Below are 12,774 nucleotides of genomic sequence, written 5' to 3' on the forward strand. Positions count from 1 at the left end.
CAACCAAGAATTATTTATTTTGGAAAGAGAACAAACCAGGGAAAAAAAAGCAGCAAGATGCTCAAATGTTCTTGTCTTCTCTTAATCTCTTTCTCTCGGATTCTGAACACTTTAAAACCTATTTAAACAGGGATAATGGCTTTTGAGGGGGCTCAGCGTCAGGTATGGGGGCACAGTGCGAATGTTCTTGTGGCTCCTCTGGATTCAACTCAATCACCAGGTTACCCATGATTGCAAAACACTGGCCTAAGGACAAAGGGGTTGCTTTTAGTCTCACACTCCTATTCTAATTTTACACCATTGTAACATCTCTTTGCAATGTTTTCATTACAGAGGCAAACCCTCAAACATTTGCCTTTGGATTGGTTCACCCTGAAGTGTCCCAAGCTTCTCCTACCCAAGCCTGCTACAGGATTGAGTCTCAGTGAGAAGGAAGCATGCTGCTGTTTTTTAAGCTTTTGAAAGGAGAGTTATTTTGTTGCAAAATTTCAAAGATTAACTTAATTCCTGGGGGAGATTCTTCTGTAGCTGCCCAGGCAATGGCAGCACTTGCCCTTGCAGCACCCTGCCTGTGGCTACAACCCTATCAGCCCCTTTCATCTTGTCAGGAGCTTCCTTTAGCCAACAAGTTGCAAGACCAAGCCTAGAGAAGGGATGGGATATTTCAAGACATACAGGCAGGGGGAAAGTCCTTGCAGTTTTCACGTAAAATCCTGTCAAGATCTGAAAAGGTTTAAGAGCTTTCTCTAGGACCACAAGCACAAAGTTCCTGACTCGCCTTCCAAACAGTCCCTTTCATAATCTTTTTAAAATCCAGAGGCTCTGGTGAAAGCACCCCTCGTCCATCCTGACCCTCCGTTGGTGGTGAACACTCCCACCTGCTCTTTGATGTGCCTCTATCAAAAGAGCCAGACAACCTTTGAAAGTGCAAGAGTGGCCGGGGACAGACGGCCGGATCCAGGTCAGCCAGGAGGCGCGGGATCCGAGGCGGGTTCAGCACTGGGAACAGCGGCTGGGGCTGAGCACCCAGGAACCCACGCTAGTGCCGCCTCAGCCCGGGGCTGAACAACAGGATCCTTGGGGGGCAGCGGCGTGGGGCGACACTACACCAGTATAAATCAGTATAAATCACTATACATCAGTATCCTTCACGGAACGGAGGGGAGCTGCCAAGTGGGACAGAAGGGCTGAGGCAGCATTTTGGACTCGCGGCTGAGCTTCTTCCCAATCCACGCAGCTCCACGCGAGCCGGGCGCCTCACCCCCATCCCAATCCCCCCAGTCCCTGCCAGCCCGTCCCCGGCAGGTCCCGGCGGCGCGCGGGCGCTCTGCGGCCCGGACGGACCCGCAGCCGCCAGGGGGCAGCCGGGCCCCCGCGCGCTGCCCCGCCTGCGCCCGGCGGAACAAAGACCCGGCCCAGCCCGAAGGGGCTCGGCTCGGCCCGAAGGCGCTCGGCTCGGCCCGAAGGCGCTCGGCTCGGCCCGAAGGCGCTCGGCTCGGCCCGAAGGCGCTCGGCTCGGCCGGACCCACTCACCTCCCGCCGGCGAGGAGAGGATTCCCTTCACCCGGAGATCCAGGGAATCCAGGGACACCTCCATGTACTCCATGCTGTTCTCCTGGCCGGGGCCCTCTCTGCCTCCCAAAGATGGTTTATAGGCTTCAGCACCTAGATGGAAACACAAGTGTATTTACACAGCTAAAAAAAAAAAAAAAATAAATTAAATTGTGTGCAAGCACACGTGGGTGTAAGGGCCATGTTTAGGTGAGCAGGCTGTATGCTGACTTATCAAAGAGGGCATGAGTACAGATGCACATTGAATTATGAAAATGCAACATCTGGGCATATATGGCACGACTGATCTCTTATTTCATTCCTTGTTTGATCAGACAGATTTTCCACTTACACAGGTAACAACAAAGAAAAGAATAAATGAGACAAGTTCTGCCTCTGAAAGGCACATCTGCCTGCTGCTGTACTGCATGGGCAGCAGAAGCTTAAATGGCACAAGGAAGGGATGAGCCAGGGCTCAGTGCATCCTCCTGTCTCCGACCTGCTGCGAAGGGCTCCAGGTACACACCGGCCAGGCAGAGCGAACCGGCTAATCATGTACGTCGTGAAGAGGACGAGACAGGTGACATTCAGCTTAATGGGAGGGGCAAAACATAAAAGCCAAGTTCTGGCTCCAAGTGAACAAAGCTGCTGCTGGGAAGAGATTGCGATGGGGCCCCTCGGAGCCTCCATGGGAACTGTCAATCTCTTCGCACTCCTTTGGCTTCGCTTTCTCTCCTGGTTTGCTTCTCCCACTCTGGCTTGGCCAAGAGACTTTCATTAGCCTGGAAGACTGGCTGCCACCTTTATGGAAGGGGCAGAAAACCAGACTGCATCTGAAATGAAGGATTAGTTATTTGCTCTGAAAGAGATTAATGGCCTCTACTTCATCTTGAGAAAGGAGCTGCCTTGGGAGGAAGAGGAGCAAGCCAGATGACTGACAAACCCCAGGCACAGAGCAGAGGCTGAAACATGGTCATTCAGCTCAGAAGTAACCACAAATCTGCTGATTAAAAAATGGCCTGTTTGCAAAGAATTAGCAAGCATAGAAGAATAAATCCTTTGATGGCAACGGATGTGTGAAACCTTAATAATGAAGCTGAAGGCACACCTTCACTTCAGAGACTATCCACTTTTTTTTATACCCATGTTGTTACCATTCCTGAAAAAGAAGTACCACATCCAGCCTGCACCAGTGGCTCTCCACCCCTACATCTTTCAGAAGACAAAGGCCACTGAAAACTTGAGTGTTGGGTAACTTAGGTCAAACAAGAACGACCACCTGAATGACTTCCACACCATGAGATGGGCCTGAGGTAGCTCAGTACAAATGTTTGATGCTTTCAGAATACGCAGAGACAACCTGCACATTCTATTCAGCTGGACAAACACCCAAAAAAAGCAACTGAGCATTATTCTGGGGTGGTTCTTCCTTTCCCTCTTGCATCTAACCACACCCCTCTAGCTCATGGAACATGGGCCTCAGGTCCTCACCCCTTCACCTGGAAGGCTAATTTCTGTGTAGTGAAGGAACAAAACACAATTAGTTACCTAGCACACTGGCTTGTTTCTTTTTATTCCTCCGTCTCCTCTTGCGGGTGGGTTTCAGCCATGGACTGTCCGTCTTTCCTTTCCTCTTCAGCAGCTTCTTCTTGACACTGGACTCTGAGCTCTGAATAACCAGAGAGGCCACGTGCATGTAAGGCATGTTGGCATCTGTGTCCCAGCAGCCCCTTGCGCCCATGCGAACGAGCCTTCTCGCAGCTTGAGTTATGCGAAAAGGCCTTAAGGACTGGGGGTTTGAAATCAAGTGTTGCTAAGATGTCTTTATAGTGCCAAAAAGGAAACACAAGCACATGTGTGGGTGTATTTCCTGTCATTTCAATAGTGCATGCTTCACTTTCTCTTCCACGTCGGCTCTTACACCACACTCATTGCAGTAGTAGCTGAGCACCTCCACACAGCAAGTATGCAGGCACATGCACACTTTTAGCTTCTCCCCAGAAAAATTGTGTTTTTTTCAAACTAAAATATTCACATTGCTCCACAGTCTTGCTAGAAAATGCCCACAAAAACCTGCCCTGCACCTGAAGAGCCACCTTACAGGGTTGGGATGGACCCGGGTCAATTGAACTCGAGTAGCAGACCAGCCCCCCCTCCATGAGGAAGGTACAGGGTAACACGGACTAATCATGCAGCAAATATTCAGACAGATATACAAATCTAAAGAGGGTTGGGTTTTTGTTGAAAAAATTCCAATTGTCTGGAGTGGGTTTTGCAAGTCAATCAGAATGGGGAACCAGGCACCCCAACCCCGTAAGGCAGTCTTCAATGCATCAATCATAAAATTCACGTTCAAACCAAAACTGTCAACTCCTGATGCTTATCCATCTCCCACCAAAGCCTATGGAAAACCTCCTGCTAGCATGAGCAGCAGCTGGATCAGGCCCTACCTTCATAGGAAGCTGGTGCTGCACCATGCTTCGTTATCACAGTGAGTGAAGCCAGGCAAAGGTGGTGCTGAGCCCTGGCTCTTCAGGGCAGCTCTGCGGTGTGTCTACGCTGCCCCTGATAACCGTCCCCAAGCGTGGGCTCCGTTATGCCCCGCCACGTGGCTTACACCAATTGCATCACACTGCTTGTGGGGGAGAGGTTTGTGTTTGAGCCAGTCCCTGTCTGGGGAACTGACTGACTCACCAGATACGAGCAGAGCAAAAACCACAGTCTAGGATGTGGAGATATGACTTAGGAGTTTGGACTTGACTGCAAGCTCAACCCTTGGTTTGAGCTAACACTACAGAGTGGCCTCAGCTACCCAAAGAAAGGGGCAGGCTACACAGCCCCTGCTCCTTGGTCCTCTCTGGCTCCTGTAATGTCAGAGCACAAGGAACAAGAACCTCAACAATTCACTTGGTATAGTCATTTCTACCTTCAGCTCAAAACATCAAGAAAATGAAGCCAAGAATTTTCTCAAGGTGACTGAAGAGTTGGGGTGCCTTAAATGCTGGCTCCTCAACTTGAGATGCTGTGGGGAAAGGGAGCAAAATTTTTAAGTAAAGAGGAGGGTGGAGGACAGAGACAATCAATGAACAACAATTTAAATAAAAAAAAAAAACAAAAAAACACATCAGGTTCTCTGCACCAGACATCTAAAATAAAAAAAAAGTAAAAAAAAAAATTAAAAATCACCAGCAACTGGTAAAGTCTTGCCCTGGCACTATAGAGACAAGCTCTTAAGGAGAGTGTCTGTCTGCATCTGTGCTATTTGTATGTCTCCCTGACAAGAGATGCTCATCTGGTGCCATGAGGTGGCATGTCAGATCAAACCGAATTTGGGCTATGGGCTGGACGAGTAGGTTTGTGAACAACTCCACCTGAGCTCCAAAAAGCCGTACAGAGCTTCAGGGTGTTAAGAAAACATTGCTGGCTCCTACCACTTGACAAGTATGCATCTGAAGAATTTAAGGATCCTTAAATATTTCTACTAACTTTCAAATGATTAAAAGCAGTCATCACCTTGTTGAAAACAACAAACAAAAGCCCATTAATTAGCATCAGAAAGCAAGAAATTGTATCACAGATCAGGGTTAAGCATCTTGTGGAAAACAATACTCTGTGTGGGTGGTTTCAGAGAGTGAGTTTTGTCAGAGATGTGAAACTGCACAGCTTTGCTCTCTCGCTCTCTTTCTTTCTGGCAGCAGGGCAAAGGGAAAATTATTATCAACAGGGCAAAGGATGAAAGACACATTTAGCAGCCAGGCTTACCAAGTCAGACTCATCCCCATCTTCCTCTTCCTCGCCAGACTCTCCAGACTCTTGTTCCTCCTCAGACTCACCATCATCAATCTGCAGCCACCATTTGCCCAAGAACAGAAAGTCAGTCAGGTCAGGTCTCTCAAAGCAGAGCATCCCCCCATCATCCTGCTGTGCCCCCCACCCAGCAGAGCATCCCCCCATCATCCTGCTGCACTCAGCACCCAGCCCCAGACTACCAATGCACTAACAAAATCGCCAGGACAAGAACTCCAAGGCTGTTAATGCAAGTCATGGTACATCCATGGGGATGGTATAGGAAAAAGAAATTTGACCCCAAAAGAAAGTTTTCCAACCAAATCTTAACTTTCTTGGCTATCCAAAACCAGCCTCCTATCTACATTATGTATCATGATTTGGAGAAAAAAAATGAACTAAACTGATTTGAGCGCTTTACCAGCCTGTTAGAAGCAAGATTAGGAAGATGTCTCCTACTGGCTCAGTGAATCCCACAGCTAAATGTGGTGGAGGTTCTGCTGAATAGTGGACCACAGACTTTATGCAGTAAAGCTGAAACTGGGGTGTAGGTGGGGAGACTCTCATGGGTGTAATGGGGAGCAGGAAATGGTCATCAAAAAGCCTCACTACCACTGCTGCACTTTCTGCCATCTGGCAAGCTAAGAAAACCTAGAAATTGCTTCAACTTGTGCCACTCCTATCGCACGTGTACAAGCAATGGCCCATCCCACTCCTTCAAGTCCTGCGCAGGCATGTGAATACCTTTCTGGCATTGTCTGCATCAGATGCGCTGTCTTTAGAGGTCCTATTATCATCTCCAGGAAACACAGCTGCCTGTTCTGCTCCATGATCATCCTCCTCTTCCAATTCATCAGAGTCTTCCTCTTCAGAGTCTACATCTATGCTTTCCCCGTTCATGTGAGGGCTGGCATCACCCAGGTCCTTTTCACTCTGGAAGTCGCCCAAGCACATGAGCCACAAAGACAACATCAATCCATTGGGCAGAGCAGCTGAACCCATCCCAGATCGCCTGTGCTAGGAGCCTTAAAGCTGCCAGGGGAAAGCTGGCTACATGTCCCTCCAAAGCTTTTCAATGCCTTCAGAGCTCTTCAGAGCCTGAGAGACTGCCGTGTGTTACCTAACCCTGTCAATGTGAGGAGCTACGAGGATTCATTCCGGACTGGCATGGTTGTACAAGGCTTTAAGGTGAGGAGGGCTACTGAGCAGGAGCCTTCAGACAGACCCCTGCAGTCTAGTCCAAACACAGAAGGGCAGCTCCTCCAAGAGTGCAAGAAGATTTCTAGGGAATGGAAAGGGAAGTTAAATCACAGAGGGATTTTCATGCAACTCCGTGAAAGCCTAGCACTGTTCTCCTTGAATTCAAAGACCAAAACTTCAGGACATGGGTTGCAGCAAAAGCAGAATTTTATTGGGAGCAAGTCCCTCTCTACACCTTTTTGAGTAACCAGTTGGCTGTACAGCCTCAAGCAGCAACACTAAACAGTTACCTTGAGGACACCAAAACAAAAAGGTTACCACATGGAGCATCCTTGCAATCTCTCCAGTTCTACAGGACTCACGGGACAGAAGGGGAACATTCACTGTAAAATGTTTGTTTAAGAGCTGGTATCTGAGCAGTCACTCTCAAAAAGCCATTTTCAGAGCAGCAGGCTGCTATGGGCAGGATGTTGTTGCCAGAGAGAAGATACAGACTCAGAAGATGCTGACTGCAATAAACCAGCATGTTCCTGTGCCTATACATGGGGTTGGCATGCCAGGACAAGGGACATGTATGGTGCCAACAAACGTGTCCAGTGGGCTCAACACTCCCCTTACCTTGGCACCTGCAGAGGAATGAGTTATGCTCTTAAACATCTCAATCATTGTTCTCTGTTTTAACACTTTGGTCTTTTTCTTGGGAACCAGGCTATAGGTTCCCATTCTCCGTTTTTTCTTCCGAGATACTGCAGCAGCTAGAAAGGAGAAGCAAAAGAAACCCAAAGTTTGCTCAGGAATGAAAAGAAGAAGGGATAGAGAGTAGAGGCTGTACTGGGGGGAAATCACATTTGAGGGCACGATGTGAGAAGAAGGCTTCCCACCCCAACTAATTTATTTACAAGTCAACCAAAAGATGACACACACACACGTGCAAACACACAAAGAGCTTTCCCTTAGTGTTGCAAACCCACACAAATTTCAAGTATCCTCTCCACACTCCTTCTGGCCCCTACATCACCATACGCAATATCAAATCCTTAAATCAGCCTGTTTGGCAGTACTGCTGATGCCTTAGGAGGCTGACTAGAATCCAACTTGCTCAAACAGATACTGCAAGGCTAATAATACTGACTTACAGTGAAAGTAACCATACAATAACTGAAGAACACACAGGGAAAAGGTACCTCAAATAAAGAGCCATTTGCCATTTAACCTCATTTCACATGTACTGTGGAAGTTTGTTTGGTTCCTTTTGCTAATTTGATTGGTTCTTAATTTGTTAAGTCTCCCTCCTGGCCTTGTAGTCAAATCAGTCATCACACCTCAGTGCCTGATGTTGTCTTTGGTGAATACACATCAGAAGGATGCTTAGTGCAGGCTCTTTTAAGAATAGCGTACAGCACAGAACAGCCAGCTTCAGCACCAGTATTATTTCAAGGAGCAGCTGTACAGCCTGTTCCTTGAAAACATTTCCTCATCTCCCAATATGATGAAATTTCACCAAATATCTATGAAGATATCTCTCCAAAAATATGTAAAACCAATTAAATTTATTTACAAGGATAAAGTTTATGGTAACCAGTTGTTGCAGCGATATACAAAGTCCCTCAGAATTGACAGAAACATCTTCAGAATATCACACAGGAAGATGGGATGAAAGTGTCTCCTCTAATAACAAGTTTTAGCAGAAGAGTGCTCCTTGGTGTGCTGGTGCCTGACAAAGCACACCCAGCTGCCCATGCCGCCTGGGAGGGACCTGCACCCCATGAAACAAGGCAGCACAGGAAGGACTGCATGGCGGGTGCTCCCTGCGGAGCAGAAAACTGGTGGACTTCACTTGGGAGGCTACTTTAACAGGGGACTGCACGAATATACCCTGTACAACATCCAGAGGTGACCAGAGGGAAGAACAGAGGACACAAGCATCCTGCTTGCAGTGCAACGGCCACTTGCAGTGAAGTGTCTGAATGAAACGGGACCTGTCAGACAAGTTCTACGGCGGCAGCCCTACTGATGCCAGCAGGGGAGGAAAGAAACCCTGAAAGAGATTCAGTGGGAAAAAGGTACTAACAGAGGTTTCAGTCCTTGTTAACCTGCCTTATCTCCCGCTCAACCACACAGTACACACGCATTTGGGAGGTGGGTGCTGCCACAGATTTTAACTCTGTCCTTTATACCTGTCTGTGACTTCGTGGTGGGCACATAGCTCTGGTTCTGAGGTAGTGACTGGTGAAGGCCCGGGAGAGAGGGCAACGGCAACGGCTTCCCAAACTCCAGGATGTTTTTGTTGCCTTCCTCCTTGGATTCTTTTTGATCTCTGATGTCTCTCCCATCTTTGGGGTCTTTACTTGCATGCTGGAAAAGAAAATGCAGTTAAAATGAGCCTCTGCATTAAAAAAAAATAATCAGAAAAATTTAATTCCTTTCTCTCAAGCATAATCACTTTCATTCAAAGACCAGACCAGACATTCAGAGCAAAAGCACACAGCCCCTCCTCTACCATGTAATGTTACTTTGCCTAAAGACTGCAAACACTCCCAGCCTGCTGCTTCTTCACTTGATGAAGGCCACTGCCTTTGAAGGTGAAAGGCTACCTTGCAGAGGCAGATCCAAAGCAACTGCAGATAATGAAAAGGATCAGACACTATTTACACAGGCATTTGGTTGGCTCTGGAGAAGATGAACAAATGCAACAAATACACCTACTCCCTGAAACACGCCCCAAGCGCGGCTGTCACAGGAAGCATGCACGGGAACAGTCTCACAGAGATGTTTCAGAAGAGCCGGCAGCGACGGGAAGGGATCCTTCCTTTCGGACAGCATTTGGCACAATTAAGACTGAGCAAAGGCTCCCACCTCCAGCCTAGCACACAACAAAACACAGGCAAAGAACGTACTTGCTTGACATTGCAGGTTCATCGACAGTGTTGCCACTGCCGCAGCAAAGATCTGGCCAGGCTCACCTGAAGCCAGCTAGCTCAGGTACTCCCGATCTACCTGCTGCAACAGCAAACACAGGGCAGGCTACAAGCTCCTACCGAAAACCAAGAGAATTCTGCAGTTGCTACTGCACTCCCCATTGCTGGAGCCAGGCTCCCAGGCTTGCACCCACTCTGAGTCAGGCTTGTACTGAACGCAAAGTCTCATCCAGCACCTCTGGTGATGAAAGCAGGGCTCCTACAGCTCCACATCCCCCAGAGCCGCACCTTTTGCAGCAACCACTGTATTAACAAAGAGCGGGGTAAATGCTGCCACTGATTTGACACTTTACACTGGATTTGCCCTCTTCTGTATTTAAAAGATGGCCTAGCTGCATCCACATCTCTCCATACGTCTGTCCATTCAACTGTCAAGTAGGAGGCAGGTTGGGCAGAGATGCTCCAGAAAACCAAGAGCACAGCTAGCAGATTACAAGATCTGTGGTGGCAATGTTTTAGTGCTGCTGAACTTGCAGGAAAGTACTTCTTACAGGACTTCTGAAGCAACAGCTGAAACACCAGAACAGGAGGAATCCAGGCGAAAGAAAGAAAGGAATAAAAAGCAGCAAGCAATAAAAACACTTTTTAAAGTCCAGGTTCAGATAGGCACTCTCAGACACTGCTTTCAAGTAATGTGACCTTGTGAACAAATGGGGAAGCAACTGATTCTCCTAATTACAGCTCTGCCATGTGCACAGTGCTGACAGAAAGCAAGGGCTCAGTCACAGACAGAAAAGCTGTAGTGATAATCAAAAATGACCCACATAAAAAGGCCATCAAATTGCCAATGATTCCTGCATCAAGCCCATAACTTATGGCTGAATTGCCACATTTTTTCTTAAAAGGCATCTAGTCTTGGATTAACGATTTCAAAGACAACAAATCTACCATATCCTTTGATATGTTGTTCCAATGCTTAATTGCTTTCACTGTCAAATAATTAAATGCATTATGCTTTTTCAACTAAATTAAAAAGCCCTGTATCATCAGAAACTCTCAATCCAAGTAGATACTTATGGACTATGACCAAATTTTTTTTTTTTTTTAAAACTTTCTCTTTAGTAACCTTAATAGAATGAGCAAATTAAGTGTCCATAGGATCATTTTCTGGACATTGGATCACTCCTGAGACAGCTCCCAGTTGTTCTACTCCTTAAAAAATGTACGTCAGGAGTGCTGGGCACAGTATGCCAATAATAGTTTCAACAATACTATTTATACCTCTTAAAAGTCCCTAGTTTATAGATCGAAAGGTTAATGGTAACTCTTGGCTACAGGATTATTCTGAGAATTCCCAAGTCCCCTGGAACATCTACTGCTTTCCATTTTTAACTTAAAATTAGAAAAATTAGCTTGAGAGAGGCAGATCTGACGCAGAGCTGGTGATAAGTATACATAAGGGCTGCATTTTTTGTCCTTTAAGTGCAGGTTCTTGCAACTGGTCTCTGATAAAACGTTCTGTTACTCCCAAACATCAAGAATTCACATTCAGACCACGCCAGACTGTTTGGAAGAACATAATCAAATTTTAAGTGAAAAAGTAGTATGCTATTAGCTTAGGGTTTTTCCTCTGCCTCTGTAATTACAACATGGAAATAAATTTAAAAACTTCAATAGGGCTGCATGACAACTGTTAAATGTGACTTTTTCATGACAGTTCCATTAAAACAATTTTTTAAATCAAATTAAGCCTTGTGAGATCTGGATTATTACTTGGAGACATATGCAGCAATGCTAAAGAACAGGAGTTCCTGCAGAGAGGTGACCAGATCTCTTGGGAAACCTGATGGCAGGGAAGCTGAGCAGGCCAGCAGTAAAGCATATATATCTCTCATGTGTATATATATATATATGTATAAATACTAAATCTAAGGATTGTAATAAAAAGAATAAACAAAGATTTGAAAGCATTTATACTCAGTTTTCTCATCATCTTTCTTCATTTTTAGCAGGATAAAACAGTTACATCTTTGCTGATCTTATTACATTTTACTCATCCACAAGTAGAATGTTTAGTGGATGAAACTATATTCTTTTCCCATTTCTAATATCTCTGAATTCTCCTAGTTCCTTAACTCAAGCCTGTAGATACATGCCATACTGGTGTCCTACACTGAGCTATTATGCTCTGCTCTATCTGCTCCAAATCTAAACACTGCCAGAAAAGAAGCTTTGCTAATCTAGCACACTGGTCTGCTGGGAAATTTCTTTTTCCTTAAAACCCCATCATGCTGGCCAAGATCTGGTTCAAGCATACCTGAGCCCTTCCTTGCAAAGATATTTGGCATCCTTCGGTGCCCAGGTTACAACCTGCATGTGACACCTCTCAGCAGAGGAGAGTGGGCAGGTTCGAATAAAAGAAGCAAAGGCAAAAGACAGACTGTGCATTTGGGAGCGGGGCAAGAGGGTGCTGGACTGTGTGGGGCTCAACAGCCTCCTACCAAAGCAGAACGGAAACAAAAAATGACAGTGATTCATTTAAACACAAAGCTCAGAGATCCATCTGCAAGCTCCCAGCACCATCAGAGAACTTCTCAAAATGCTGCACGTCCGTTTAGCTCCAATGAGTTTCCTGCTGGGGAACAGGCTGTCCAAGGCAAAATTCAGATGAAGGTTTCCCCTTCAGAACAGGCAGGGCAGCTACCTCCAGCCCTGCCAGCCCATGCCCCAGCCCCGGGTTGGTAGGACCCAGCTCTAAGCCACCTCTGTGGGCTACACAGCCACTGGCACAGCTGATAGCAATTAATGCTCCTGTCCCGTGCCACCTTCTCCCAGTTTCACGATGGATGGGTTCCTCCTGCCCTCCCTGTTCCTAGCACAAGGCACAGCATCAAGCAGGTATCTACAAAACTGCTTGCAGCTCAGCATCCACCCAAGGAAACTCTCGCTTCTTGGCTTACGGCCTCTCTTAACTCTTCCCAGCAGGGGACACTCATGTTGGCAAAGCACAAAGGGTGTTGCAAAAAGCAGGTGCTTCAACAAACCCAACAGCGCTGACTGCGAGTAACATCTATTCATCCAATTTGCTGTGATAAATCCTACCATGTTCCTGCTTCGTTTCCTGAAGATCCAGAGTCCTCTGCTGAAGGTGGAAAACGCCAGCCCGGCGATGCTGGAGCCTGCACCAGAAGCAACCACGCCGGGAAAGCGATGCACAGCTTTCTGTGATCTGCTGGGCATGGACTGATCTGCCAAGCACACCAACGAGGGCACACGCACTGCGAGTTGCCACATTTTTAACTAAGCAGGCGCCTATGAT

General features: G+C 46.9%; 1 protein-coding gene across 13 annotated transcripts in view; it reads right to left on the minus strand.

The window, feature by feature from the left end:
- The window catches only part of EHMT1 (euchromatic histone lysine methyltransferase 1), a 121,636-nt gene that overhangs the window by 32,048 nt on the left and 76,814 nt on the right, over positions 1-12,774 (minus strand). For all 13 annotated transcript variants that reach the window (XM_042786495.1, XM_042786502.1, XM_042786501.1 and 10 more), the window contains 6 exons: positions 8,715-8,892; positions 7,156-7,292; positions 6,082-6,270; positions 5,314-5,394; positions 3,100-3,220; positions 1,534-1,665 (listed from right to left, as the gene is read on the minus strand). In XM_042786495.1, the coding sequence (XP_042642429.1) occupies positions 1,534-1,665; positions 3,100-3,220; positions 5,314-5,394; positions 6,082-6,270; positions 7,156-7,292; positions 8,715-8,892 (838 nt within the window). The remainder of the gene's footprint in view (positions 1-1,533; positions 1,666-3,099; positions 3,221-5,313; positions 5,395-6,081; positions 6,271-7,155; positions 7,293-8,714; positions 8,893-12,774) is intronic.

Source organism: Tyto alba, unplaced genomic scaffold, assembly GCF_018691265.1.
Source record: "Tyto alba isolate M040663 unplaced genomic scaffold, T.alba_DEE_v4.0 Super-Scaffold_11, whole genome shotgun sequence".
Taxonomy (NCBI): domain Eukaryota; kingdom Metazoa; phylum Chordata; class Aves; order Strigiformes; family Tytonidae; genus Tyto; species Tyto alba.